General features: G+C 43.1%; 2 protein-coding genes across 4 annotated transcripts in view; one reads left to right on the forward strand and one right to left on the reverse strand.

Annotated features, from left to right (window-relative positions):
- The window catches only part of etv4 (ETS variant transcription factor 4), a 33,691-nt gene extending 23,749 nt beyond the window's left edge, over nt 1–9,942 (forward strand). For all 3 annotated transcript variants that reach the window (XM_079657917.1, XM_079657918.1, XM_079657916.1), the window contains 7 exons: nt 100–282; nt 776–1,170; nt 4,509–4,577; nt 5,543–5,590; nt 6,530–6,702; nt 8,591–8,692; nt 9,425–9,942. In XM_079657917.1, the coding sequence (XP_079514043.1) occupies nt 100–282; nt 776–1,170; nt 4,509–4,577; nt 5,543–5,590; nt 6,530–6,702; nt 8,591–8,692; nt 9,425–9,652 (1,198 nt within the window). In that variant the 3' untranslated portion in view covers nt 9,653–9,942. The remainder of the gene's footprint in view (nt 1–99; nt 283–775; nt 1,171–4,508; nt 4,578–5,542; nt 5,591–6,529; nt 6,703–8,590; nt 8,693–9,424) is intronic.
- A 1,633-nt stretch (nt 9,943–11,575) lies between these two features.
- On the reverse strand, nt 11,576–27,716 carry LOC307024095 (ATP-dependent RNA helicase DHX8-like). The gene is made up of 23 exons (XM_079657915.1): nt 27,559–27,716; nt 27,336–27,421; nt 27,193–27,259; nt 27,001–27,080; nt 26,785–26,891; nt 26,351–26,647; nt 25,949–26,093; nt 25,321–25,512; nt 25,146–25,233; nt 24,960–25,057; nt 24,183–24,330; nt 22,523–22,704; nt 22,170–22,364; nt 17,046–17,231; nt 16,754–16,964; nt 16,485–16,666; nt 16,174–16,314; nt 15,845–16,000; nt 15,176–15,313; nt 13,606–13,734; nt 13,257–13,453; nt 12,583–12,762; nt 11,576–12,063 (listed from the first exon to the last, which is right to left on the reverse strand). The coding sequence occupies exons 1-23, from the start codon at nt 27,659–27,661 to the stop codon at nt 11,844–11,846; spliced, it is 3,528 nt and encodes a 1,175-aa protein (XP_079514041.1). The 5' UTR covers nt 27,662–27,716; the 3' UTR covers nt 11,576–11,843.
- Nucleotides 27,717–27,927: the final 211 nt, after the last annotated feature.

The following is a 27,927-nucleotide window of genomic DNA, read 5'->3' on the forward strand; positions in this document are numbered from 1 at the left end:
CCCATTAGCTCTGTCTGCTGTATTGACCCCTCCCCAGTATGACCCTGCTTTAACATGTACATATATGCGTGTACTCATGAGTGTGTTGATGTTTTTCAGTGCCTATGATCAGAAAAGGGCTGCAGGAGGAGCCAAGAGCTCCTGCCCAGGGACCCCCATGTCCCCTATGCAGCAGCATTACTCCCCGAAACCTGCCACGGCCGGACGGCCCGATGCTGGCTACATGAACCCTGCTGCAGCCTCCCAGCCACTGCCTAGCAACAGTTACCCCATCAACGCCAGGTGACACACCCCATAAGTCTCTGCAGTATCTGTGATTGACATTTGGTCACGTGCAATATATTTTACAATTGATTATTGAAAGAAATCATTGCAAGGGGAAGGGTATTTTCTATGGATGATATTTCAACCCTGGAGAAAAACCCAGTCAATTCAATTCAATAGCATGACCATAATTACATACAGTATTGCTAAAGCTCTGTATAGTTGTAACATCCATACAGAAATACATATTTAAAACAAACTGCTACATTCTGAACAGAAGTCCATATGTACATGGTTTTTTTTGTCTACACGCAAACTGCTTTTTAGGTCACTGTAATCCAAGCTTTTGTAAAACTAGACTATAAACCCAAGTAAAGCCTTATGGTGAAGATCTTTAAAAAATATATATATACAGCTGTTAAAACAAGTCTAGTATTCTGCATTGTTGCGTGTTGGTATATAAATGTGCATTTTTCTTTAATGGGCTCCTCTGCTGTGTCTGATTTCTCAGCTCCAGATATCAGGGCCCTTCAGGAGACCCCATGTGCCCCCAGTTCCCACCACAACCCAGCCAGGCCTTTCAGCGCATGCCATCTGCCCCGGCAGGACACAGTGGAGCCGGTGGAGGCGGGGGTGGAGGGCCAGGTGGAGGCGGAGGTGGAGGTTATCATCGGCAGCACTCGGACCCCTGCATGCCCTACCTGCAGCAGAGCTTTAAGCAGGAATACATGGACCCGTTGTATGAGAGGGCCGCTCACATGGCAGGGCCTGGGCACGGGGGCGGACCGGGACACGCACTCCACCCACATCACCAACAACATCCACACTCGCACCCCCACCCACACAGGTTCCCACCAGCCCACATGATGGTTAAGCAGGAGCCCACAGACTACACCTACGAACCTGGTGAGTGATACAAACTCACTAGAGTTTGGTTTAAAATGATAATGCAATAGGAGTGCACTCATAAAGTAGGGGAAATGTTTAATGTTCTAATCAACAGAACTGCCTGTGAGAATAATTTGTATTTTCATGGATATTGTATAGAATCAATAATTAGTCGGAATGCAAAATTACCTTTTTATTGTCCACCTGCCAAATGGAAAGTGAATGTTCAAGTACTTCTAGCCTTAATAGATTGTCAATGTCTTTTTGGCAGGCGATTGATGCATATCTATTTGCCATTTACATATTTGACCAGCATTTGGAAAACTAAAAGGTGCTTATTCTGTCCTCTGCTTCCATACAAGAAGGTGACTGGTTGAAGAATAAGAATCAATCAGTCATAAACCTAAAGGCGTTAGTTTAGAACAGAACCAGCAAATTCTCACGTTTTAGTTGCTTTTGGCAGTTGTTATTGATTAAATGTGCAGAACAGTTACTCATTAAGCCACAATTCATTATCTGTCGATCGATCAAATCCATGTGATGAACTAAGGTTACTGAAGGTGTTGCTGAAAAGTCATCCTCGTGGCAAACAATGAGTTTTGAATTGTGTTGAGGAGAATCAAACAATACGGAATGATCAGTTTAGATCTCATTTGTGTTCATCAGATCACATTTAAGAGGTTATGTGTCAGTCAACAGAAACCTGACTCACAATTGAGATTATTTATAAGGATTATTTGGCATTACAATGTGCTTTCCAAAAAATGTTCCTTCTAAGACCAACCTTCCCCTGTGTGCAAAGCTAACTGAAGAACAAAATGTCCAAAAGGCAAACAAACTTCTTCACTGTATCTAGACTCCCACCCGACTCCCTCCCTGCCTCCAAAGCTCCTCCTTTCAACTCTCTGACACTTTGCAAAGAAAAAGAAAAAAAAAGTATGTTTTTTCTGCTGCAGCTACACTCCTCCCTCCTTCCTTACCCTCTCCCTCCCTCCCTCCCCCCAGCGCTCTCTGTGAGAGAGGCAGAGGAATTTCATTGAGAAAATGGAGGGCACTGGAAAGACTAGAGTCCCCGGTGGAGTGCTCCAGGGTCTCAGGTTGCACCAGTGGCTTCCTTTTTCTGCAGGCAGATGAACTCATAATGGAAAAATGAGCGTGGCCGCAGTAACCCGAGCCTCTCACTGGCTGGGCTTTGGGAGCGGGTGAGGAGTAGGGGTGGGGGGGTGGGGGCAGGGGGGTAGCCAGCCAGCGTGGACGCTTTAAAAACAGGCCCTGCCACTTGAGAGCACAGAAACCAGCTCCTCTGCTTGCCTCTCTGAATCTGAAACAACAAGAAGAGAGAAACAGAACTCTCAGTTTACACTGCGTCCTCATTCACTTGTATTAAAGCTGTTATAGGACTTAGAGCAGAACAAGCTTTTGTTGAGAGTCCCACAGGTCCCACATGCACATTACTAGATGGCTACAAAGCATCAGCGCTGAAACCATCATAGTATGCTCGAAAAGCAACCTAATTCTTCCCACTCTGTGTTTTTACACTCACACCTTTTGATAGGGAGACCGGATAGCTCTGACAAGGAATAGCACGGCCTTCAGAAAGAAAGATTAATAGAGTACAAAAGGATGTTTTTCTGTAGATAACTACTGGGAGGAGAAAGCTACATTTGGTGGGGTTTCCGTAGCAGCGTCTCTGATATGAGTTTAAGCCTCTGCAGAGGCCGATCAGACGCTCAGGATCAGAGTTTATCACCCATTCGTAGACAGTTATACAACACACCACACTTTGCGTGACATAATGTTGTCGAATTCATCCGTCTGGAACATGCCAAAAAAACGTCCATCCTTTCTTAACGGTTACCTCTAGATCTCTCATTGTAAGAATAATGTGTGTGTAAGTAGAATGCTTAAATAAAATGATGAATTTGTTAAAAGGGGTTAGTCATGGGATTCCAGGTAGTCTTTAAAAAGACCAATTACGAACATTAGCATGAACAGGAAATCTTAATCCTCCACCGTTAAAATGGAGTCATGTAAATGTAATTTGCAGACAGTAGAAAGTATGGCCTTTCTCGGGCAGTTAATTGGATGATATGTGTGTAAGAGCTTTTGAATGCGTGCATCCTCTAAACGAAACATTAATACGGTTCATTGAGACAAATTGCCATATTGGTTTTTAATGATTATTGTTTATTTTCTGCTGATTTGTTGTGCCATTTATACGTTGATGAAACTGTAAACGCATGGGTTTATAATGGAGAAACAGCACTGGAGCATACAAAAGAAGTGTATTGACGTAGATGACGAGTTAAAATAACAACATTTTATTTGTATTTTTATGGAAAGAATGAAAACAAAAGGCCACAAAGTCACAGTCATATTTTAAAAGCAGGCTTGTGAATGAGACCAGTTTAGTTTCACAGACAAATTGGCATTCCATGGCTTAATCACTGCTATTGTGTCGAATGAAAGACACAACATGATCATGCCACTCAGTGCACTATTAACCCCGCCGCTCTCACACCCAATCCACGGATCACTCCCTGGTGGAGCCCTGGCAGGCATATTATTTACAGTATGATGGAGTGCTGCTTCCCCAGAATGGAGGGTTTGATTTTCCCCAGTGGCATCTTATCACGGTCACAGCGCTGCAGCTGCATTCCCCAGGAGTGAGTCACGGCCGGAGCCAGAGGCAAAGCTGCACCTTTTCACTCTTTATGCCCGTCTCGTTTAAACAGTTGACAGACCGCATAAAAACAGACAAACACATATAATAATAAGTGTTGCACCTTTATTTTTTAAAGCCAAAAAGACAGACAAACAAGGTTAGCAGAGCAGTCACGATAGGAAGCACTAAGCTTGTCTTAGACTCTTTGTAACATAAATATGTGTTCCAACTTGCACTGGGTTTTGCTTTAAGGAGGAATGTAAAATCTATTTTGGTGTCAGTCAATAGTACCCAGATAAAGTGCAGACACTGTATACTGTCCCACTTTTCTGTCTGTTGAAGGTGCTTGCTCATGGCCTAAAAATACCAGCAGACAAGAGAAGTGATATGATAAATGCAGCGTTCGTCCTTGCAATGCTCGGAGTGATCACACACAATATCCATATAATATGCATACTTAGCTTAGCAAGGGGGGTTTTCATTTACTCAAAAAAGATGAACCTAATGTGGTTATTCTTCAACAATTAACCCATTGTATCACATTTCCACTCTAACAATTGAATTGAAAATCGATACAATCTAATCTAATGTATTGTTTCTGGGATCATTTAGACAGAGGTTATACAGAGAATGTAAACATGGATCCAATGGTTGATGAGATGAACTCAAGCTTTTTGTGTTTCTGTTACAGATGTGCCTGGATGTCCCTCTATGTACCACCACACTGAGGGCTACCCCACCCCCCAGCACAGCAATGAAGGTAATCTCACTTTAGATTCAACTAGAACGTAAAATATTGTTTCATACAGTTTATTTTTCTCCACCAGAAATTGAATTATAGTTGTTTTTCGGTAAAGGTAATCTAAATGACATCAATATTTACCAGCCTCCTCATGGACTCTGGAGTTAGCGGTGTGTGTCTTTGGACAGATTTTGTCAACACGTCACAACAGTGCAACCATATTTGACCTATATGTATTTGACATGAAGCCCCAGTTTTAAGATGGATGTGGTCTAAACAAGGGGGCGGGATACAGGGGGATAGAGAGGGGGAAAGGGGCTATTGCCCTGTTTCGGCATCACATATGTTGTAATCCCATCATAAAATGGTCTCTAGTTCAATTGCATGTATCCAATCTCCTCTCCAATACGTTATCTACATTGAGCCTGTGTTGGTTAGAGCTCTGCGGTCATTGGCTAACCAGTGTAGAGAGTCGGTGTTTCCATTGGCTAACCAGCGGTGTTTCTGTGTTTCCATTGGCGGAGGCCCTCGCCTCACCCCTGCCTCAAGAAACCCTGAATAAACATAACGGCTGGAAAAAGCAACATTTTCCCCCAGAAAAAATAATATATTCCTTCATTCTCATTGTTTGTCGCACCATTTTGGGAACTTTAGATTTTTGTTCACCTATTGCTTTCAGCATGTTAAAGGTTTAAACTGAATTCTAAAAGCCCAAAGATATAACAATAAGTTCACTGGCCGTGGAAATGTAAGGAAAGATCCTAGTTTCTTTAAAGATTCCAGTGAGAAATCCTCTCCCTGTTACTGAACTGCTCATTTCTACTTTTGTGAGTACACACTTATTGGCTATTCATACGTGAATGAAGTCTTGAATTTTGTTGGGATGTTATTCAAAGATTGGCACGTATCCAAAATAAACAATCCAGTTGCGCTTAGATCAAGGCCTCCAGAAAGTCTAACACAACTCTCTCTTTGTCTCCCAGGCTATCTGTTTGAGAACGACTCCCGCGTGGTTCCAGAGAAGTTTGAAGGTGAGCCTTCTGCATCTATAACTCTGCATTCACTCATTGTTTCATTTGCACGCTGCAATCCACTCTGCGAGGTGTTGGTTTGATGATTTCAGTTGAGAAACTCTATATACCTGACTATCTCATATCGACGTCAGGGATCCTTGTGGAAGAGTTAAAGGTTCTTCTGAGTAGTCAGCAACTTATTTAGTGTTTTTGGTTCCTCTGCACACACGGTGTATCACTCCTTTGTCACGCCCAGGAGAGAGACAAGCAGTTTCCCATGGTGTTGTTGGTGATTGACGCTAAAGGAGATTGAGTGGCGAGCCTGAGGGTGTCCGCACTGGTTAAACCAGTGAAGTGTGCAACTTTTCTGAGAGCAGTAACTTAGCTGAGCTTCTCAAGTTGCCGTACTTGTGTAAAACAGATCAAGTAACTGGTAAACAACAGAGAACTAATCAGTGTCCATTTACCTACGTAAAGCTTCACCCAGTGTTGTTGATCATTTGTTCTCATCCTATCACGGGTAGTATGCATCATCTTCTTGCTTTTAAACATCTATGTGCTTTGTGTTGCCTTCAGTGTGTTCTCCCGGTGAGTCACAGCTAAGCACACTGCTGCCCTTGTAGTGCTCAATTTGATAAGCTATAAGCGTTTGATTCAGCTTATGTCTGTATGCAAACATGAAACATCAAGATAAGATGACTTAATGATGTACTAGAATTCAAAGACCTCACAGTTAAAAGTAGCTGTTCAAAATGTCCTTGTTGTAATATAAGAACCACTCAAACCCTCATTTAATGATTGAATTGTAACGGCCGGATGCAGGGTAAAGTGCAGAACATGTATCAAATTAACTTTGCTGAAGCTACAAACATGTTTTGGTTGCATCAAAAGATTTCAGCCCATTGTAACATGTGTGATCGTCACCCATAATCCTCATCTCCTTTCTCTTTGCTCCAGCTGAGGTGAAGCAGGAGGGCGGCAGTGTTTTTCGCGAGGGCGCACCCTACCAGCGCAGAGGCTCCTTGCAGCTCTGGCAGTTCCTGGTGGCCCTGCTGGACGACCCGAGCAACGCCAACTTCATCGCCTGGACCGGCCGCGGCATGGAGTTCAAACTCATTGAGCCCGAAGAGGTACGTCCAAACCGTTTCCTTAAACTATAAGATGTTTGTTTGTTCTGTAAGGGTTTCCCCTCTCCTATAGTGTGTTATATAGGTGTTTGTGCATGTAAATGCTCTGCAAAGGTTTAAATCCCAAAGTTCCCTCCAGATGACTCGACACCTTTGTTAACTTCCATAACCTAGTGACTTCACTATGTAACATAGTCTTTGGCTACACTCACGCTGCTATTGGCTAGCGCTCATTCTACGTAATAGGCTAAGGGGCGGGACATCTCTAAGCGGTTGACAAATCACAACAGAGCCGACCAGCAAACCAATCAGAGCAGACTGGGCTCTGGTTTCAGACAGAGGGTGAAAAGAGGTGCTGCAGCACAGGCAGTATGAGAAAAATAAAACAACATTAAAGAATGTAAACATGTCACAGTACAGGCACACGATATATTAACCTAAAAACGAAAATGAGCATAACAGGGCCCACTTAAAAGTAGAAGTTGTATTTGTAGCAAGCATCTAGGAGCCATTAATAGTAGCCTACAGTATTTGAAGCACTAAGGTCAGGGTTTCAAAGATGCTTGACACGTATCAATTAAAAAATGAAAGGTATGTTTATTTCAAGACATGATGATATTGGTGCACAGTATCATCCAACAGTATAAGGGCATCTCTAGGTTATATAAGCCTACAAACCCTTTCTATTATATCTGTAATAATGATATCACCTTAATTGTTTGAATTCACCATTTTTAAACGCATCAGCACTATTTTTAGTCCTTCTTACGGGACGGCCTTTTGCACAGATAGAGGAGAAGTGTTATCACAACGTTAATATAAATCTGATACGGACAGCACAGGAGTTATTCTCGGAATGAATTTATGTTAGCAGGGTTTTAAGGCGCTACCTAGATTAGAGCGATTTAGAAGTGAGATTTGTCCGCTTTCCTCACAGGTCTACTCTCTGATCCATCTTCCATTAGCCCCCCATTCATTATTCAACACATGAAACTCTGCGTTGATAAATGTAGGACGCGCTCTATCACAGAATCATCCAACACCCCCGTTCTCTCTCACCTCCTCACATTTCTTACGTCGAGCCATTTCTTTTGGCAATGTTTAAGTCTGCAATTTGATTGGATGTTTCAGCCGGCGTCCATTTAGGTGGGACATAATACGGAGAGGTCTATAGTGTGTTTTCCATTATCTTTTTACTGTACATTAAAAATGAATGGGGTTGGAGTTTTACAAGAGCAATTAGGGCTGAGAGCACACTCAGAGATCAAACAGGGCTGCAGGCTGGATGGCCACTGTGGGATTCAACCTGAGTCATGAATCCCCCCCCCAGCTTTACACTTTACTCCACTATCTTAGATGTTTGTCAACATGATGATCATACACTGTTGTGAAATGATGTGATTTACTGCCCCTTGCCTGTGTGGGGTTGTCAGACACTAATTTCTGATCAGAGTTTAGTGGTCCCTCGTCAGCTGAGAGTTCAGTTTTGGGCTGCGAGTGTATTTCATGGCCTGACAACCAGACCTGACTCTTATTTCACTGCAAACACTGTGGGACTCTGGTCGCATTCAAGTGGTAATGGTTACATAAAAAGGAAGTGAATCCACATGTGGGGACTCGCCCTGCTCTTGGCATGTTGATGTTGTTGAGTTAGCAGAGAGGGCACTAGCTTATCACCGAGGACCCCTAGTGGTTTAAGCATAAAATACAGTAACTAGTATCTAGGTAATAGGAAATGCAAGGGGGAAAATACTAAAACAAACACTCCTTGTCTTTAAAGGTGTCATTTGAGCAATGCTTTATTCTGAAGTCTGTCAAAAGCATGTAGACATAACAACGCTGAACTTAGCCAGAAGTTTAACCACATCCATTTCCTCCTTCCTTTCCTCAGGTTGCCCGGCTGTGGGGCATGCAGAAGAACCGTCCAGCCATGAACTACGACAAGCTCAGTCGCTCTCTGCGCTATTACTACGAGAAAGGAATCATGCAGAAGGTACAAACAGAACCATTTCCCATCTTTTAATTTAAATGAAAACAGATTTTTAGATGAGGTGTATCCTCCTTATGTGTTCATAGTCCACCTTTATCAATTTATGGTAGCACTTTCCTTCTCTTCCTAACACACCCTTTATAAAGATTTATTCAGTTTAATCATGTACTAATGCTTTATAGATTAGTTCTTAAATATGAATGAGAATTATTTATTGTTGTCGTACTTGCAAATATGCCTGGTGTGGAAGTTTCTTAAGCATGGCACAAAGGGGTTTTACAACTATCCCCCAAGTATGGAGTTGAACATGTTAAGCTGTTTGTTTTTTATTACCACATTTAAAGGGCATTTAAGCCATTACATACTATAACTTTTTTTGAGGACATTTTAATGTGGTACTTTTAGGCCAGGTTATATAAATATATATATGTATATATGAAGAAACTCATATCACAATATATATTTAAATAATGAATAACAGAACAGTAAGAACAAGTTCAGAAGATGTCATCAAAACCAAGAAAAGACACTTATGCCTTACTCACAATATATATACAATAAATATGTATTACCCAATCCTATGACATTTAAGTGACGTGCTAAATGCCATAACATGTCATAAAAAAATAAGCCCCTTCACCTTTTGTGACTGAAATAGACAAGGGAAACTTTTGTACACCAGTGTGTTATTTCGTAGGCATTCCTAAAGTACTCATGTTCCTGCTCTTTCTCCAGGTGGCAGGGGAGCGCTATGTTTACAAGTTTGTGTGTGAACCCGAGGCCCTCATCTCCCTGGCCTTCCCCGACAATCAGCGGCCCAGCCTGAAGGCCGAGTTTGAGCGCTACGTCAACGAGGAGGACACGGTGCCCCTGTCCCACCTGGACGAGGGAGTGCCCTACGCCACAGAACAAGCCCCCCAAAACATGGGCCCCCAGCCCTACTCCAAAGGCTACATGTACTAAAGCCAGCCAGCCCCCACCCTCCCTCCTTTCTCCCCCCTTCAGATATCTTCCTGTTGTATCAACCCATCATCATACACATCCTGAAACCCCATGCACCTCTTGCACATGCCCACCCCTTCCACTTGTATATAATAAGGCTATGGTGTTTTTGTTTTAAATTAATCTCATAAGGGATTTTTTGTTTTATTTTGTTTCTAAGAGCTGCATTCCTTTCACATCTGATGCCTATTCAATCCATAAACATGACTGTGGTTGAAGAGATTGCTTAATAAATACTCATAATACCCAAACTGCAGTCCAGGTTCTTTTTTCTGCCTTATGGTATGAGTAACATAACATGTCAAAATGTCATAAACATTTATAGAATAGTATATAAAAGAAAAAGCTATCAAATAAAAGTTATGCTATAGTATGTTATACAAATTGTATAGAAATATCGCCGTATAGTATGCCATCCAAATGTTTTAAAAAGCTATTAAGAAGTCAACTATAGTATGTAATAAAAATGTCACAAAAAATCATAGTATCATGTGGGAAATATGTAATGGTAAAGTTTTAAAATTAGGTTATAAAGTATTTTCCGACATGCTATGGTTTTTTTTTCTGATATCTTTGAAAAACTATACTATACCATTTTTGCTGATATTTTAAGAACACATGACTTATTATATACTATGGTTTTGCTGATATTTTCAACATACTAACTATACTGATTTGGGTTAATATTTTCGACAATCTATCGTATGTCATTTTTTCTAATATATTCGACATACTGCAATATTTCGTGATATCTGATATTTTTGTCTTATTATGCTGTTTTATCTAATAATTTAAACACATTTTAAACAGTTTTTATTGTTATTTTTTTAATACTTTGCTATGATTTTTTCGCCATATTACAGTTTTTTTGTGTTCTTTTTATAAACTGTCCTATTTATTGACATTTTGACTATACTAGGTCCTTATGGCTGAATTTCAGTTGTTCAATAAATCTTTCGCATATTTTCCACATTATGTTGTTTGCCGTCATATAATATGTTGAAGATATGCAAAGAAAACGACATAGTTGAACAAATATCGAAATGATTACAAAATGTCAACATTTTCTGAAAAAAACGTCATCGTATAGTATGTCGTAAATATGCAAAAAAACACAGTGTGTCCAAATATTCCCAAAAACTGCATAGTATGTCGAAAATATGCAATAAACGACATAGTAAGACGAAAATATCCCAAAAAATACATGCAAAAAAAGACGTATGTCCAAAATAAAAATAAAAACATAGTATGTCAAAAATAAATTAAAAAAAACTACATGTCCAAAATAAATAATAAATAGTATTGTATGTCGAAAGTATGCAAAAAATAACATAGTATAGAACGTTTTTTGCATATTTTCAACAGACTATGCTTAGTATTGTATATTTTGTATGTTATTTTTTTAATATATTTTTTTGACATAAGACTAAGCTATTTTTGTACATGTCTTTTCTGCTGCCTCCAAATGTGGGTAATGTTTAACTTCAACTTGTTCTTGGATAGCCCCTTTAACCCTACTTATATGTGAGGACTGGATTTTGGAAAGCATAAACAAACTGATCGTAATAATGACTAAACTTCTTAAAATGTTACAAAAAAATACCTACTTTGCTTACCTACTGAGAGTTATGTGAGCATTTGTATACCTGTCTGTGCAGAACATGAAGCTATTGCTTGCAGCCAATTAGCTTAGCATATCATAAAGGCAAGAGGCTCACTGGATTTTGTTAGCGTTTGGCTAGCTGTTTCTAATCTTTGTGCAAAGCTAAGCTAATCAGCAGATTATATTTACTGTACAGACAAAAAGAGGTATATTTCTTAAAATGTATATTCCATTAATCAAAACAGCTTTGAATAAGTAATTCAATTAAGAGGCAAAGGCAATTAAAAGTGCATCCAGTGTTTATCTACAATTATGAAAAACAATTATCAATATTGCAATTTCTTAACAATAACATTTATCACCCTAATGTCACCCTAATAGAAAATGTAATACAGGAAGTGTTGACCAATTTAAGACAAGGATATCAAGGCTAAATAAAGCATTACTGAATGAATATAAAATTCTAATCCAAGAAAAGGCAATTTTCTCAGTCAGTATTAACTACACAGATTGTCCACATGAAATAATAATGTGAGGCACAGGAAGTATTCAGCGTCGTCTGAAGGCGCGGGAGATTCTCCAGTCGTTGGGCTCCTCGTAGCGGTTGTACAGAGGCTCCAGTTTCAGCTGCTTCTTCTGCCGGCTGAGGCGATGAGGGTCGGCCACTCTGTAGAACGCTGGGGCGAACTCCACCAGCCAGCGGGGGTCGATGGTGGTCACCTCCCGCATGTACTCCTTGGTCGTCAGCACCAACTCATGGTACACAAGCCTGAAGGAAGCATGATTAGGAAAATACAGTTAGCATTTACTAGGGCTGCAGCTTATAATTCATTTTAAAATCACCCAAAGAACTAAAACAGTCTTTCAAAGATTCTGCACAAATGTGACTCTTCTTTGGCAAATCAACTCAAATACGCTGCTTCCAGTTCTTCTCTACTTTGAAGTGTATGTTTGTTCATCATAATACTGAACATCAATGGGTTTTTTGGATAGGTAACTCATTTAAAGACGTCACCTTTGGCTCTGAAAACCTTCAATACTAATAATTTGTCGTGATGACAAATTATTTTACTAGATACAATGATTCAAACATAGACAAACCTCCCAGAAAAAAGAGCAACATGCCAATCACAGTTAAGGAAAATCCAGAAATTCTACTTGATAAATGAATAGAAACTAACGGATTCATTTAAGAACAAATAATAACGAGTAATCCAAGGTCTAAGCAAGGTCCAGATGATGTTTGTGATGTATTTCAGATTTCTTGGATCAGCCCTGCAGGACTCACCACTCAGGCTGGCGGTTGAAGAGGGTGCTGGAGGGGTGGAGGTACACCACCTGCTGGTCGATCAGGGTACGATAGCCATCATGGGGGTGCTTTCTGGCACTGTTCCTGAAGTAACCGCTGCAGATGGCTTTCTGGACCCGCACTGTAGCTTTTCCACAAGATACCACGTCCAGCTTGTGTCTGAGGAATATTTAGTGTTCATATTTGAATACAACACTCAAAATGTGTATTCTGTATTCACAAAACATTATGGAAGGATTATGTTCATTGAGGTTAAACATGTGTGACTTTGACATCATTTTAGATAAATTGCTGCCTAATAACTACTATGATTACATCTAAAGTCAGTGTTACCCAACATCTCATTTAAAACATCCTTGAAATACACAGATACATTTAACAAACTGAAACTGAAAAAAAGTTGACTCATTGATCAAAAATAAGTGGCAACGCCATTGATAATTGGTCAAAGTTATTCTTCATAAAAAAATGTCAGAAAGCTGTTTTAAACCTCTATAATAGGAAGATTCCTGTATTTCTCAGTTTTATTTAGGATCTAAAAAAGAAAAGAAAAAAATGGGCCAAACAAGAGGTTGATGCCAATGCTATTTCCAGCATTTCATTGATTGTAACATGAACTGCTAGTTGCACCCTTAGCTGAGGTGCATACGTACCGGTCCATGATGCTCAGCATCTGCTTGCGGATGTCCTGGGCTCTCTTTAAGGAGCGAGCCTGGACGAAGTTCTCGAAACACCAGGGGTTGGAGAACTTGTTGTTCTTCCAGGAGTTGTAGACAGCCAGCAGGGTCAGGTGGTCTCCCTCCAGCTGGAAGAACTTTGTCTTTTTCTGGTCAGCCTGGGCCTGTTTGTCCTGAAAATGTAAAGATATTTAATTTAGTTTGTATATCTATTTTGAAGAAACAGTGATTGATGAAAGCATGTTTTAACCTTGAAATGTGAGGCAAAAGTAGTTATTGGTAAGCCTTATGTGGCTTGTACCCCTGTTGTGTGTTAGCCCCGTACCTTAGGTCTGTAGAAGATGTTCTGCACAGACAGCATGGAGACGATGGTGAGCATCTCTTCACTGCAGCCCAGATGGACGGACATGATCAACATCTTACACAGCATGGGCTCCAGAGGAAACTCCGCCATCTGAACCACAGAGACATTGGTCAAACAAATACAGACAGTAAACAAAGTAAACAGAAGATCAAACCAAAATGTGTAGACAAACATATGAAACCTTAGGTATTAAAACAAATCAAATCAAAATGTATTATAGCCCCAAATCACAAGAAAGGTCTCAAAGGACAAAGCAAACAAAAACAAAAAAAATACAATCTTCATAGCATAACAATTATAAAAACATTATACAACATTATACATCAACATAAGTATTGCCATGTGATAAAAGCATGTGACTGAAGTGATGGTAATGTTGAACGGAAACTAGGTGATGGAAATTAGTTTACAAGGAAGACAGATGCGAAGAGATGGGTTTTGAGTTTGCTTTTAAAGGAGTCAACGAAAATAGCTTTGCGGATCGGAAATGGAAGACGATTCCAAAGGAGAGGTGCTCGGAATGAAAAGGCTCTGCCACCTACGAATGTTTTTTTAATTCTAGGGATGGGAAGGAGACTTGCATTATGTGATCGTGGGAGCCTGGTAGATAATGGGGTAATTAATGATGACAGATACAGAGGTGTTAGTCCATGTAAGATCTTAAAGGTTAATAGTAAAATCTTGACGTCAGATGTTATGTGAATCGGTAGCCAATGCAATGAAATGAGAACAGGGCTGATATGATCACATGTTCTGGTTCTGGTTTTGAACTAGTTGTAGTTTGGCGGTGGTTGATTTTGGTAGCCCGGAGAAAAGTGAATTGCAGTAGTCCAACCGAGATTAAACAAAAGCATGGATTAAAGTTTCAGCATCGGCTAGGGAAAGCACTGGACGAATCTTTGAAATGTTCCGAAGGTGGAAAAAAGCTGTGTTTGTGATGTTGGTAATGTGATTTTTTAAATTCCAGATCTAGATTGAATACAACTCCAAGATTTTTGATCAACGGACTTTGTGGATGGTTGAACCAGCTATGTTCAGGCTGAGGTCACAGAATTTGTCCCTGATATGTTGTGGACCAAGAAATAACATTTCAGTGTTTTCTGTGTTTAATTGGAGCAAGTTTGATGACATCCATAGTTTCATTTCTTTTATGCAATTTTCCAGTTGTGTCAGTTGATAAGAGTTTTCCGGCTTAATAGAAATGTACAGTTGAGTATCATCTGCATAAAAATGGGAACCTAATCGATATTTATTCATTAATAAACCGAGAGGAAGCGTGTAGATGGAAAAAAGGATGGGGCCAAGCACAGAGCCTTGGGGGACACCATAGTTCACTATTTTAAGTTCTGAAGAGCAGTTTTTGTAGAAAACAAAGTGAGATCTCCTGGTTAAGTAAGATTTTACTCAGTCTTTACGAGCACTTTTTTGCACAAATCATACAAGTAAATACATCTGTATCATTAAATAACTGCCATTTCAAGGTTTTATCTTATAAAATATAAAGGAAATAGATTTTTCCTATTCTCCTCACCCTTCTTCCCAGCCGTGTGAGTAAGCCTTCATCATCCAGCGCTCCCAGAGTGTACAGCTGCTCCATGGCGAGGATCAGCGTCTCCATGGGAGGAGCGTCCATGAAGTCAAAAGCCAGGAGGTCGTTGATGCCCATGGCCTGGAGAGAGAAGGACACAACAAAATAGAAATATAATCGTATGTCTAAAAGAAAATAATAATAATAATCAGGCAACATAGATGACCACATCTATAGTCCAGTAGGAGGGCTCTAGAGAATTTGGTGCATCATAAATGACTTTTTTACAAAATTAATGAAGCAAACATTTTTAAGATTAGTTAATAAATGTTTAACACATTATAGCTTGTGATACTGTATGGAATAGCATTGATATTATTGAGACTAGGAAGTTGTATTGTAATAGATTTTAAAGGTGCACCTGAAGAAGCTACCACTGGGTGTATGTACTGTATATGAATATTTAATATACATGATTATTTAAAAAAGTTGAAATACCCTGCATTATGTGTAAGCCCCATCCATCAGCCTAATGTTTATAGCTAGTCAAAAGCATCAATAAGACACTTATAATTCAATAATTTACATACAGAATGTTTAATGTTGTTTTATCAAAATAACAAATCCAGTTGGAGAGAGGAATATATTATTATTTTAATCTCAGTGCATTACCTTCAGAGAGAGCACCGTGCTGGCTAAGCTGGTTCTCTGGATCTCCGGCACGTTGGTGGTCAGCATCTCGTCTCTGTAGGCCCTCTCAGTGTAGAGCCGGTAACACTTCCCCGGACCCGTCCTGCCCGCCCGCCCGGACCGCTGCTTGGCCTGCGCCTGGAAACAGATCCAGAGTGTATAGGGAATTAGTTTTAAAGAAATGGCCGTCAATTAAATGATTCTCAATTTAAGGTTTTTAGAAAAAGATAAGAACACTGAGGTTACCAAGTAGGACATATGTACAATTTTGACTTCAAGTTTATAAGAATTCAGGGAAAAAATGGATGAACCTGTGATATGGGAGTCACAACAAGCTGGTCGATGCCGGTCTTTGAGTTATAAACGATCTGTTTAACAAAGCCAGGGTCCACCACGTAGTAGATTCCATGGATAGTAAGAGATGTCTCTGCAATGTTAGTGGCAATGATGACCTGGTGGTAAAGAAAGTACGAGGTTAGGAAATCATTTAGTCTTCCAGGTATATGATGTGTTCTTTGCTTTTAAATTGAATACAAAATGAAACCTACTTATAAAATATCAGTTCCACTCAATAAATTGCCCAACAGTCACATCTTTACTCTTATCCTGAACAGATTATCACCTTTCTGCTGCCGGGGGGTGCGGGGTCAAAGATCCTGGTCTGCATCTCACTGGGCAGCGCAGAATAAACTGGCAGAATGATCAGTTCAGGAACATTCGGCCCCAGGGACTTCATTCTCTCGTACAGGATCTCACAAGCAGTGTCGATCTCCTCCTGTCCCGTCAGAAACACCAGGAGGTCCCCTGGATAAAGAACAGAAGGGAATTTTACATTAACATTAAAGCTTATTCATGTTCGTGTAAGGAAAAGAGTTAGTGACAGGATCGTACCTGGAGGTTCAGTCAGGTGGATCTGCATGACAGTGATGAGACTGGCATCCAGGTAGTCCGTCTCAGGCTCCTTGCAGTACAGAACCTCCACTGGGAACGTTCTTCCTGGGATGGTGAAGATGGGTGCTTCACAGAAATACTGAGAGAACTTCACGGCGTCCAGTGTGGCTGAGGACACAATCAGCTTCAGCTCTTTGCGCTTTTTTATGGTCTGAAAGAGACATGGGAAGTTATTGTGTGGGTATAGATTTGCTATTCTTTCAATATCCATGGTTCGTAGAATGTAAAATACCTTCTTGAGAAGACCAAAGAGCACATCAGTGTGGATTGTTCTCTCATGGGCCTCATCCAGCATGATTAGGGTATACTGACTCATGTCTGGGTCCAGCAGACACTCCCTCTGCAGCATGCCGTGGGTCATGTACTTGATCACTGTTTCAATACTGGTGCAGTCCTCAAATCGAATGGTGTAACCAACCTAAAAATAATAATTAAAACAAATATATGAGTTGCTAAGAATTTATTTTACATATTAAAAACAGTTCCGGATTGTTGTTGTGTTAGTGTTGGAGATATTGGCCGTGGAGAAGTCTTCCTTCTCTCATTATAATGGCACTAGATGGCACTCTGTGGCACCCCAATGTATTTGAAGAACTCATCCTTAAATGTGTTTTTCCAGAATTAATCACTTTATATATATATAATATGTATTCTACAGAAAACATGTGGGAAGCAGGACCTATATTCCATACCACCGCACAAGTAAGTTAACATTTAGGGCGTCCTCTGCTGAGCTGTAATGTTAGCTAGCTGAGTAGATGCACGCTTTCTTCTACAGTTGGCGGGTATCTTTTGGTAGAGAGAAAATAGTTCCTACATGAAACAGCTCACATCAAGGTCTGTGGATTATATTGGGGAAACTGGGTGTTCTATTTCGTATATGGCTTCGCCCTCTAAGGCTATCGCTATTGGGTAATCCCCCTGCGCTCCCGCGCAGCACTGAAACACTTGTAGTCCACGCCCACCCGCAAGGTGGGCCCCACCCTCGGGCCTCCTTCCGGTATAAATAGGAAGGAGGCCCGGCAATCTGTTCCCTCTTTTTTTCAGCAAACCAGCACAGTTACTGAAGCACAGCAATTGAGAATCATCATGAGCAACAACTGCGTCCGTGGTTGTCCCTCATGTGGCTCTGGGTTCATAATGAGTTATGACCTGCAGAGATAAAAGCAGTATGCGAATCCTGCCGGGCGTCAGAGCACGCGTACGCGGCTCTAAACCAGCAGGTAGCATGCACTGCGCTCGTCTGCCCTCGGGCGACAGGAAGCGGAGAGCGGACACTCTTGCTGCTGTGGCCGAGGAGGACGATTGGCCCGTCCAGGCTTACGAGCCCGCGGACGGGGCCTCGCGTCCCTGAGGCAGAGTGCCGGGCAGGAGTCCGAAGCAACTCCTGCCCCGCCTCCCTCCACGGTTTACCGTTCGGTTCTCCCCTCCCTCCTCTCCCCCGGACGGGGGAGACAGAGTCGGAGCAGGGTGCCAGCTTGGCGGCCGAACATGCTTTCCCCCTCTCCGTCACCACAGCGCGGCGGCGCCTGTTACGGAGACGGCCAGAAAAGTGCTACTGGACGCTCCAATCAGCCCGGACGGGCTGTTCGGACCCCAGTTCCACGCCATGGTGGAGTCCATGAAGACGGCCGCGGAACAGGTGGACGGCATTCGCCAGCATGTACAGCTGGCTCCAGTTGGCTGAGCTGCCACAGCGGCACCAACGCCCGCAGCAGCCGCGGCGTCCACGCCGGCCACAGGAGGCCGCAAGCGGAGAGACGCCCACAGCAACCACCGCGGCGGCTGCAGGGGCTCCGTCCCACGTCTCCGCTCCCCCGCCACCCGAGAGACAGGGTCTCCCGGCGGCGAGTCAAATGGGAGTGAGGCTCCCCCGCTCCTGGTCGGCTCCGCGAGAGCCTCCGAGGAAGCGGAGCCGGTAATTAAGCCGGCTGCCACTAATCTGTTGAGTAAGTAGACAGCAGGGCTCCCTGCAGAAGCCTGCTGGTTTTAACCCATCGGTTAATAACCTGCACAGCTCGCGGCATTCCTCTGTCCGAGATACGCCTCCTACACACGGTCATAATAACCCATGAGCGCCGGTATAACGCCTCATGTGGACAGCACTGCACACACCTCCACTCATCCCCCGAGCGTGTACACGCCTCATGATGACAGCCGGAGTGAAACGCAGCGTGTGGAGGTTTCCTCGCAGCCCTTTCGCCTCACGGGCAGCGGCGGCGAGGGCAATGGCGTGGCTCGTCACCATGACGACCATTACAGCACATCACAGAGAAGCCAGAACGGGGGAATGAGCAGTATTCCAGGCTGAGTGCCCCGCGCGGAAGCGCCCGCAGCGCCACGGCGCCAGGGCTCGCTGCAGAAGCCTGCTGGTTTTAACCTATTGGTTAATTAACTGCAGAGCTCGCTAATTAAGCCGGCTGCCACTAATCTGTTGATTACCAGCAGGGCTTGCTGCAGAAGCCTGGTTTTAACCTGTTGGTTAATAAACTACAGAGCTCGCGGCATTCCTCTGTCCGAGATACGCCTCGTACACACGGCCTTAATAAACCCATGAGCGCCGTTATAAAGCCTCATGTGGGCAGCACTGCACACACCTCCATCCATCCCCTGAGCGTGTACGCGCCTCATGATGAGAGTCGGAGTGAAACGCAGCGTGTGGAGGCTTCCTCGCAGCCCTTTCGCCTCACAGTGGCGGCGAGGGCAATGGCATCACAGAGAAGCCAGAACGGGGGAATGAGCAGTATTCCAGGCTGAGTGCCCCCAGCGGCAGCGCCACGGCGCCAGGTCTCGCTGCAAGAAGCCTGCTGGTTTTAACCTATCGGTTAATAACCTGCAGAGCTCGCTAATTAAGCCGGCTGCCACTAATCTGTTGATTAAGTAGACAGCAGGGCTCGCTGCAGAAGCCTGCCGGTTTTAACCTCGGTTAATAACCTGTAGAGCTCGCGGCATTCCTCTGTCCGAGATACGCCTCCTACACATGGTCATAATACACCCCATGAGCGCTGTTATAACGCCTCGTGTGGACAGCACTGCACACACCTCCATTCATCCCCTGAGCGTGTACACGCCTCATGATGAGAACCGGAGTGAAACGCAGCGTGTGGAGACTCCCTGGCGTCGCTTGTTGCCATGACGACCACAGAACATCTCGAGCATGTGCGCCCGCTCTTAGAGTATTTCTCAGAGTGGCAGCGCGTGTGTCTGATGGACAGATGGATGAGCAGGCTGATCAGCAGAGGATACGTCCTGCAGTTCGCCTCTCCCCCACCCCCACAGTTCAATGGGATACAGGAAACACTCCTGTCCTCCCAGAAGCTATGTCTTGCGCTCCAATCCGAGCTGCTGGAACTCCTGTTGAAAGAGGATATTTCCAGGGTTCCTCAAAGGGAGGAAAATCAGGGTTTTCACTCCCGTTATTTTTCTAATCCCGAAAAAGACTGGGGGAATGAAACATCCTGGATCTGTCAGTATTCCACATGCTGACGATCAAACAGGTGCTGGAATGTGTTCACCAGGACGACTGGTTCACTTCCACCTGAAGGATGCATACTTCCACGTACCCATCATCCCAAAACACAGGAAATTCCTGCATTTTCCATTCAGGGAATATCAGACCAGACAATCGTCTGCCGTTCGAATATTTCCTGGCTCCTCGCATTTGTGTAGAGAAGGCTGGAGCCACTACACAGAGGAGGGATGAGAGTGTGGTTTTTCTCTGGACGAACTGCTATTTGCTGGCTCGCCCCAGGGAGGAAGTCGCTTTACAGACGGTACATCTCGTATCGCATCTGTCAAAGCCTGGGTTTCATAATAAATTGGAAGAAGAGCTGTCCTCTTCCCTCTCAGACAATCGTTTATCTGGGAGTGGAATTAAACTCAGCCAGCATGAGAGCGCGGCTCTCGCGGCAGCGAGTGGAGGAACTGACAGCTCTCCTCCGGCGTGTCACAACCCACACAGCCCTCTCCGTGACGCAGCTGCTCGGCGTTGGCGTCAGCTGGTCACGTGATGATCCCCCTGAGTCTCTTCCAACAGGGGGACACTCCAGAGGTGGTTCATTCGCTGCAGAAGCCTGCTGTTTTAACCTATTGGTTTATAAACTGCAGAACTCGCGGCATTCCTCTGTCCCAGATATGCCTCCTACACACGGTCATAATAACCACGAGCACCGTTATAACGCCTCGTGTGGACAGCATGCACACACCTCTCATCCCCTGGGCGTGTACGCGCCTCATGAGGAGAGACGGAGTGAAAGGCAGCGTGTGGAAACTCCCTCGCAGCCCTTTTGCCTCACGGGCAGCGGCGGCGATGGCGTGGCTCGTCACCATGAAGACCATTACCATTGCGCTCGATCGGGCAACCTCTGTCTGCACAGCGGCTGTCACACAGGTTGTGTGAGGCTGTGTCACAGGCATGTCTCCTCTGGGGTGGAGCCCCCGGAGAACATCAAGGCGCACTCCACCAGAGGAATTTCCTCCTCCACGGCTTTGCACGGAGGAATGTGGAGTGGAAGATATTTGCACTGCTGCATCTTAGTCTTCCCCCTGTTTGTTTATTCATTTTTATTTGAGGGATGTCTCCCATTCCTCTCTAACACACCCTGTACTGGGTGTCCTGTCGGAGTGAGTGACGTCAGGGAGCCAGCTGTGCGCCTCTCTCCTGCCTCTCGGCACGCGGAGAGCGGCCCTTTTCCCCTCTTATAGGAGGGATGTTCCTTTTTCCTCTGACACACTTTGTACGGAGTGCCTGGTCAGAGTGAGTGACGTCAGGGATCCAGCTGGGCGCTCTCCTACCTGTCTGACACGCAGAGAGCTGCTGTTCCCCCTCTATGATCGCTGCGCAAGGTGGGACCTTCGTCTCTACTTTCTCACAGCGGCCGGTATGTATTGTTCCCAGCCTTCACCCCGTCGGGAAGATAGGCATGTTTTGCTATGTTCCAGGTACGGTGATGAGCCATTACGCATGGCACAACAGGCATGGGGTGTTATTTAGCAGGTGTGTCTGTGCTTCTAGTGCCGGGCGGACCCAGTGGGGCGCAGACTACATCATGCTTCGCCCTTAACCCAATAGCGATAGCCTTAGAGGGCAAAGCCATATACGAAATAGAACTGAGGTTACCTACTGTAACCCCAGCTTCTATGAGTAAATGGCGCAGCCCTCTAAGTGCTGGGCCCCACTGGCTCTACGAATAGCTGAAGAAAAGTTATTTGGTATGGGAGCAGATTGCCGGGCCTCCTTCCTATTTATACCGGAAGGAGGCCCGAAGGTGGGGCCCACCTTGCGGTTGGGTAGTACTAGTCAGGTGAAAGGATGAAATATATTTAATTAAACTGCCCTTTTTAGAACATCACTGACCTCTTGGCCTAGACGGCAGCCGTACTCCTCAGAGACCCTCTTGGCCACGGACATGGCGGCCACACGGCGGGGCTGCGTGCAGCCGATCTTCCCCCGGGCGGTGTAGCCGGCCTCCGCCAGGTACTGAGTGATCTGTGTGGTCTTACCAGACCCTGTTTCTCCAACTACAATTAAGATCTGATTGTCGTGGACAGCCTTAAAGCGGAACAAATGATTGGTACGGTATTAAATAATAAGTGCTGTAATGAAACATGTTTGTATTGATTGCTCATTTGTGGCACTTTTAGACGTCTTTCAAAAGCCCAACTTTCTCATTCAGTTTCCCAATCATTGGTGACTACCACGGTTCTTACCTGAACAAGCTGTTCCTTGAGCTTGTAAATAGGCAGACTCTCTCTCTGCTGCAAGATGGAGAGCTCTGTCTTCTGGCCGTACGACGCCTGGTTTCCTCCGAAGGCATGTCTTTTCCACTCTGGAAGATCAGCAGGCATAGCGCCGATGCCTCTCATGTTGGCAGCAATCTGCCTTCCTAAATCTGGACAGGAGAGGAAGAGGGACTGATGTTAAGTTATCGGCAAGACCCTACTGTATTGTTTAATCAAGATGAACTGCAATGATAATAAACTTGTAACAAGCTTTTTTCTTTATTAGACGATGAGTCAGAGGTAGTGAGCAGGGCTGGAAGGAACTTGTTAGCTGACGTCCCCTCAGGCTATGAGAGGCAGAGTCACAGTGCATTACTGCTTTGTGTGCCAGCGTAGACTCATGTGGAAGCTAGATAACCATCTCCAGCCATGCCATGATAACAATGTCACAGTGCAGTAGGCCTGGCAAGACAGATTTTATTTCCTACATTTTAAATCTCTGACTCAGCACGGATTGGTTTCGTTAAATGTGTGGTCCACTGATGCTCGTAGATCGCACAGACAGGGGTTGCGTTCCAATAGTCCATTTAGCATAGGAACCTTCCTAACCAAGTGAAATGACCCGGAAGTACGTCAGTGGTAGCCATGATAAGTCCCGTTCCAATTCTCCAAATGAAAGGAAAGGAGGTTTCAAACTTCCTTTATAACCTCCTTTAACTTAGGAACCACTGGACCTCCCTAACCGAATGGAGAGGAGAAAAATGCTGCCCCACAATGCCTTGCAGCCGCAGCATTTGCGTCACACAACAGTCGGCCGTTCACGGAAACAAATGATTATGACGGAGAAATTATATCATGAACGTTATGGTGCTTATAAAGCATTTTAAAACGTATGTGGTAAGTTGCCAAAGTGCTTTGTTTTGAACGTTCATCAGTATTATAATCAAAAAGAGAAATATGAATGTTAGTTTTTACTGAAATTATCAAATAAAGTCAACATTTCAGTCTTTACTGAGCTGTGTGGGGTTTGTTCAACTTTTAAAAGATGTTTGAATGGTGATGTACACAGTGATAGATTTTAAGGACTAACGTTTATAATAAATACATTTGTATTGATTTTAAGATATTTTCATACAATCATAAGTATTGGGATCATTTGTATTAATGTGGACCGGAGGGAGAGGGTGACGAGCATAAATTTCACTTTCCTTTTTTATTTGAATTACAACTTTGGTCATGAAGAATATGTTTCTCTGTTGTCCACGTTCATAAAGCATAAAACAACAGCATCAGAGCACGGCACGAGTCTCTAGATGAGTTTACAGTAGTCCCTCGTTCTTATTAAACATCCACATGTTGTAGTCCGCGGTATAGAACACTATAGTTTCCCCACAGCAGCAGACGCACACAATGACGTCCGCTGGCGCATCATAAACACGTCAGATAGTGAAAGTGCATTCGGATTCTAAAGTACCGCGGTCTCTTCTCCTAAGTCCTTTTGAATTCTCCTATCCACTATCCCTTAACCCCGTGACGTTTCACTCAGAGGTCAAGGAATAGGAGATAGGGTTAGAATTTAGGAGCTGATTTTTGGATTATCGGAACGCAACCAGGGTGTTTAGTGAATCATTACATGCGTATTGCTTACAATCAGGCATCGGGTCGACCCAGTTCTTGTGCAGGCCGGTGGGGATGGAGTCCAGCTCTGCAGCGCGGGCCGACTGCTTCAGCTCTCTCCTCTCCTTAGCCAGGGCACTCTGCATCATGGCCGCCTGTGAGAGGGAGCCGTCGGGATTCTGAGGGACAGAATAAACACAGGTTGGTGCGATAGAGAAACTAATACAACAATCTTTTAAAACTGCATCGTATGTTAAAGCACCAACATACAAATCCAAATGTACTCGTAGGTATCTAATCTATTATTTAAAATAAATCCTCATCAGCATCATCCAACTACAGAGTCAAACCAAAGATACATGTAGTCAAGTAGAGGGACAGCAGCAGTAGATTAGCACTGCAGTGCAGACCGGCATGTGTTTCAGTGCACCCTCTGCAGGCAATGAAAGTAATTGTACTCTGGTGTTCTTATAGGAATTAATTGAGTGTCACAATATTATTTTCCACTTTCACAAATGCCATATTGTTTAAATAATGCCACAAACATGTATATTTTTTCTGGGTGAAATTCATATTATTTTGTTCTTACAGTCTAGTAAATGATTAGAACATTGATGTTGATGCACTGCACCAAACACACAATAAAGCAACAATGGCACTAGTAGAAACCAAGAATATACGATGTGTTCGCCCAATAAAGTAACCTGAGAAAATGTTGTGGAAAATAGTTCAACCCACAATTCTGAGCCTGGTATAATAACGTGTATGATCTGGTGCTTTAATTGCCGTGGGATAGAAAAAGACATACCTTTACTATCCTCACGGGGCTCATATTGGCGCTCCATTTCGTCTGTCCCCTCAGGAAGGGGGGTTCGTCATCCACCAGATCAATCTCCAGCTCTTGATCTTGTTGAGGGAATAATTGCAGGGAAACATTATCACGCCGTCTAACTCTCCTTTCACAGAACCTTGAGGAAGAGTTCTTCAGTTTTACCTTCATCTTCATCTATTTTGGGAAGGATCCCCGTCTCTTCATCAAATTCCGGGAACTCTTCTTTAGGAAGTACGTTGGCTGCAATCATCTAAACGGGAGGAAAGCATTTTATAGTGAATGTTTAGAGAAACAGCCAAGAAAGAAATAATCTGTTGCAGATGTTTTCAATGAATACCTGTTTAATTTCCCATTTCTCCAGGTCAGTTATCTTGGAGAGGCGTTTGCGTTCCATGGGGTTTTCATCTAGGTCCAGCACGATGGCCTCCACAGGGCGGTCGGGGTTCCTCAGGGCCTCCTCTCCGACCACAGGGTCCAGGTTTCTTCTCCGGTTGGGGTTCAGGTCCTCCCCGGTCCCCTGGTCCACATCCTGGCAACATGTCAAACATTATTAAAATGTTTCTGGCCAAACCAATTATTGCATTGTATGCAAATGCATTTATGTTTTACTTTTGCAAACTAAGTTTCTCATCGGAACTAGCAGCTTTAAAAAAATGCAAGTGTAATCTAGATTTCAGTATCCATAAATCATTGTACTAAACATTTGATTGCATTACATTGTCTAAAAGAAGAGAACAATGCATGATTTATGATCACATTTAGAAACTAACTTATCTAAAGAAAAAACAATATTATATAAACTCTAAAAAGTAGTGTAGGGGAAAAGAACAGACAGGACATAGTGATAGGATTTCATCGCTTCACACATTATTTTCTCACCATTTCCATTTTGGTAAATGGATTTCTCCATACAGCACATCATACCAACAATATAGATGTGTCTTACCATGTTGCACATGACTCACCTTCATGCTAAGGCTGGCTTTGGTTCCAGTGAAGGACAGGACTTTAGCCTTCACCTTTTGGCCTTTGGTAACAACATCAGCAACATTGGCTATCCGTCCTTCTTTGCGCAGCTCTGAGATGTGCACCAGGCCCTCCCAGCGTTTTCTGCACAGTTACACAATATAACCTTAATGTTTCTGTTTTGACAACTAAAGTGCCATATGGTGAAAGGTATACAAATATAGCGAATAATCCAAAGAAAATGCAATCAAAACTGAGATTTAAAGAAGAGCTAAACCAAATGTAGAAGAAGAACATCATTTTAAAAAATACTATACAATTGCTAGTCTATATTCTATGTTTCAAAAACATTGGTGTTGCATTGGTTTCCATTGCTGTATTAAAAAGATGTATCGACTGACCTGAGGCCCTCTAGCTGCACAAAACAGCCAAACTGCATAATACTGCTGATTTTTCCATTGTAGATGTCGCCCACAACGGGCTCCTCTGGTGGAGGCCGATCTACAGCTGTATCTCGCAAGCGAGAGTCTTTCTGGTTGTTGTTGCCTTCGTCTTTCTGAGGGCTCGGAGGATTGTCACTCCATCGACGTTTCCTTTTTGGTTTTGGGATTGTTTCTCTGTCAGGCGAACGACTGCGATGACCACCAACTTGTCTGTCTGTGTTTTGACCTCCGTCACTGTGCAACTTTTGGTCTGACCTGAGGAGCAAATGAGGAAGAGAAGTACAATGTTTACTTTAACTTTGACAATGTGCTGTGGTTACTAAGAGATAATTCAATGTTTTGTCAGTGAGAGCTTATTATTTTCAAAATGGCACAACACTTTATTAAATTACCCATTATCAGAGCTTGTTCCACAGAAGTTAGGCATGAGCATCTCCAGCTCCTTCATGGCGGCTGCTGCTACCTGCTCATCGCCTCTAGCTGTGTTGCGGGGTGGAATCTGATGAAGAAGTAACATTTAGTTACAATTTTCCAACTGAAAAACGGCTATATATTATATTAGATGTTTGCTAGAAGACATCATCTTTTTTTTTTTAAAGAAGCCATACCCTCCACACAGGATCATCTGGTTTACAAAGAGCGGGATATTTCTCTTTCAACTCGTCCTTTTCACCCCTTGGCTGATGAGCTTCAGTCATACGAGAAGAGATAACGATGTTAAACACGAAAGAGTTTAACATTACACTAATAGCTATTAAACATGAAATAGGAATACATAAAATAAATGAAAGTGTCTGTACCATTACTTGTAGATGGTGAAGACTGCATAGTTTGAATAAGTCGAAGTAAATTGGCAATAAAGGTTTCCTGAAATTAGAAAATGGGTTTAGTAAGAGCATATTATTTACAAACCCTAAAAAAAAGAGTTTAACTGCAAACTTACAGTAAAGTCAGCTCCATTTTCACACAGAGCTGTCTTAAATTCCTCAAAGGTTGTGTGTTTTTCGGCGAGGTTGATGATAAATTCAGCTGTAAAACATAAACTGTTGTTTAGCTTTGATGCTAACTTGGGCAGCAACAACTGATTCTTATTCGCTAATCGCTATGGCAACTTATGAGCTAGCTCTGTAACAAGAAAACAATGCTGTTGTGGAGCTTTACGTTACCCAGGTCTTTCTCGCATATTCCCAGATGATTCTCCAACTCCGTGCACACTTTTGACACCAAAGATAAATACTCAAGACGTTTTATTTCGTCTAAAGCAGCCATGTTTCATGTTTTCAGACCTGAGCAGGAAGTGGTTCTTCTTCTTTAGTTTGAGCTCAAAAGACAGTTGCTGCCTCCTAGCGGCCGAGGCCGTTAACAGCACGCACAGTTAACAGTATGAGTACATTGTCGATGTTTATTTGCACAAGTGTTTCAGTTTTTATACGTCCACCAAATGTATTTCATTAGTTACTAGTGACCTTACAGATTCAGATTTGTAATATAAATATAATATAAGATTATATATTGAGATGTATTATGCAGTGGCT

This window comes from Notothenia rossii (assembly GCF_949606895.1).
Source record: "Notothenia rossii genome assembly, chromosome: 11".
Classification (NCBI taxonomy): domain Eukaryota; kingdom Metazoa; phylum Chordata; class Actinopteri; order Perciformes; family Nototheniidae; genus Notothenia; species Notothenia rossii.

Coding starts and splice junctions, on each gene's coding strand:
- LOC307024095 (XM_079657915.1), bottom strand. CDS start 27,661: ATGGCTGCTTTAGACGAAATAAAACGTCTTGAGTATTTATCTTTGGTG. Junction 13,454..13,605: donor ACATCTTCTACAGACCTAAG/GTACGGGGCTAA, acceptor TTACATTTTCAG/GACAAACAGGCCCAGGCTGA. Junction 12,763..13,256: donor ATGCTGAGCATCATGGACCG/GTACGTATGCAC, acceptor AATATTCCTCAG/ACACAAGCTGGACGTGGTAT.